Consider the following 2,074-nt stretch of genomic DNA (forward strand, 5'->3'; position numbering starts at 1 on the left):
GATGATCATATCCTATGCAGTACACATACCTCTTGCAGCTGAACGAGTAAATTAGGAATGTGGAATGCATCCATCGCCGCAGGGGAGGACCGACGAATCTTTTTGAAGAGCTCGTTCCAGAATTTATCAACAGACTTGAACTTGGCGGCTTCATTAGGTAGTTGCCGCTGGATGTCCTCGGCCGAGAAGATGTTTTCGAGGTACATCCAGCTCCTCTGGACCTGAGGGGAGCATGCGATGACCAATACAACTACACACAGTGGAGGATGCTGGGAAAGTCACTAAAGATGTCACGGATTAGTTCGGCGACAGCCGGGTCATCACTAATCAATCCAGCAGGAACGAGGCTACGCAATCCTCCAAGACCAAGTTAGTTTGAGATACAAAATATCGAGACAGATAACGTAGTGATGCATATACCTGTAACCATTCATCAAGCACATCTGAGGCGGTCGAGATCTTCTTCGCCCACTCCTCAACAGTTTTCTTGACTCCAGCAACGAATCTATCAACAGCCGCCTAGTCACACAATGAACAATCCATATCAAATCACCGGCTCCCTAGGGCCGTCTGTATCGTCACAGCGTGGTCCTCGAGGAATGTTATCAGTTCAGATACGTCACCAAGGATCCACAAATTCTTAGTGTTACGATGGTTCATCACCGGCAGCTGCAACCTGATATCACCAAGATGGACCGACTGATCGGTTTATAGGTTGCTAATACCCTTCCCACGAGCCGGCAACCTTTTCCATAGTCTTCTCCAGAGCATGCTCCCCGCTGGCTGCGGCCGATATCTCCCCAACTGCGTCCCGATGGGAGTATATGTCTTGTTTCTCTAGCATCACTACACAACAAAGGAATGTGCAATGATGCTCATCAGTCTATCACCATACTTAGTGTGACACGCGTCGCGGCAGTTCCAGTGAGGGCCAGGCCGACCGCCTGACACGCTCTCTCCCAATGCCTCCGTTGCATCACAGGGTTACCAAGCTCCTGTATGACCTGAAGGAATGATACACAGTCAAGTGGCATGAAACTTGAGCCCTACCGGAAGATTGCTCTTCCACACACCGATTAACTCTTTCATTTCCTCCACAACCTGATCTCCATCCAGCTGCTTACTCAGCTTGAATGCTTCCTTGAACATCGTATTAACAGTCCGATTCAACCCTTCAACATCTACTTCTCGAAGTGGAGCATTCAGCCTGGATAAATCGATCATAAAACCCACGAGCTTGAATTCACCCACCACTCGGTTGTCAGTGAGCGCCAAGTCGCCACCGAGTCCCAAATTCCTCTCCGTTGTTCGTAACGAGACTTGAGCTTCTGCAACTGATTGAAATCATAGGGATTCACCTTCATCAGCTGCAGCGAACGTTGGAGCGCCTGAAACCCCCCGAATGGATAATCGCAGAATCATGCCAGAAAGCTCGTATCATCACATTGACACGTTCCTCATTCTTGACTATCATCTGATGTATACTTTCGAGATCAGCTAAGACTTCCCCATGTGTTCGATTCACTACAGCATCAGCAGACAAGAAGACACCGCTGTTCAAAGATCTCTCGAGATGGACCTGCAACAGCTTGGCCCGATCCAACTCGGCACATTATTACCAATTCCGCTTCAAGTGAAGCGCACTTCTCGAGGCAGTCCTTGGTCATATCTTTTCGGATGTTTTCAATGCATACGCTGGCCTCGACAACTTTTTTATCAGATAATTCCTCCATCCTGTTTTGCATGAGATCGAGCTGCATTCGCTCATCCATAGAAATCTACCAGTGGCAAGTACCAGTATGAACGACGAGCACCTTCAGTCCTACCGTCGATCCAAACTTCCCAAGCGTCGAGTAAAGGCCGGTGACCATAACATTTCGTTCTTGCAGGTCACCGAGCTCATCTCGGATCTGCTGCACTGCGCTGATGTATGCCGTGTATCTACACTCCATGAGGATTCTGATGATAAGTAGTTACATACTGGTAAGCAGCTAGCTGTCACACGAGGCGGTGTATCGAGAGGTCAGCATCGAATGCGCCGTCTCCCAGAGTGCTACACTGGCAGTGAGGCCGG

At 49.0% G+C, this 2,074-nt stretch overlaps 1 protein-coding gene across 1 annotated transcript; it reads right to left on the minus strand.

Annotated features, from left to right (window-relative positions):
• Positions 1 to 5: 5 nt before the first annotated feature.
• On the minus strand, positions 6 to 1,952 carry Pmar_PMAR014404 (axonemal dynein heavy chain, putative; the record flags this gene model as incomplete). The annotated part of the gene is made up of 10 exons (XM_002785091.1): positions 6 to 221; positions 421 to 505; positions 554 to 676; positions 726 to 835; positions 891 to 1,004; positions 1,051 to 1,207; positions 1,252 to 1,388; positions 1,445 to 1,579; positions 1,620 to 1,778; positions 1,827 to 1,952. The coding sequence occupies 10 exons, from the start codon at positions 1,950 to 1,952 to the stop codon at positions 6 to 8; spliced, it is 1,362 nt and encodes a 453-aa protein (XP_002785137.1).
• Positions 1,953 to 2,074: the final 122 nt, after the last annotated feature.

This window comes from Perkinsus marinus (assembly GCF_000006405.1).
Source record: "Perkinsus marinus ATCC 50983 genomic scaffold scf_1104296933994, whole genome shotgun sequence".
NCBI classification, from domain to species: domain Eukaryota; phylum Perkinsozoa; order Perkinsida; family Perkinsidae; genus Perkinsus; species Perkinsus marinus.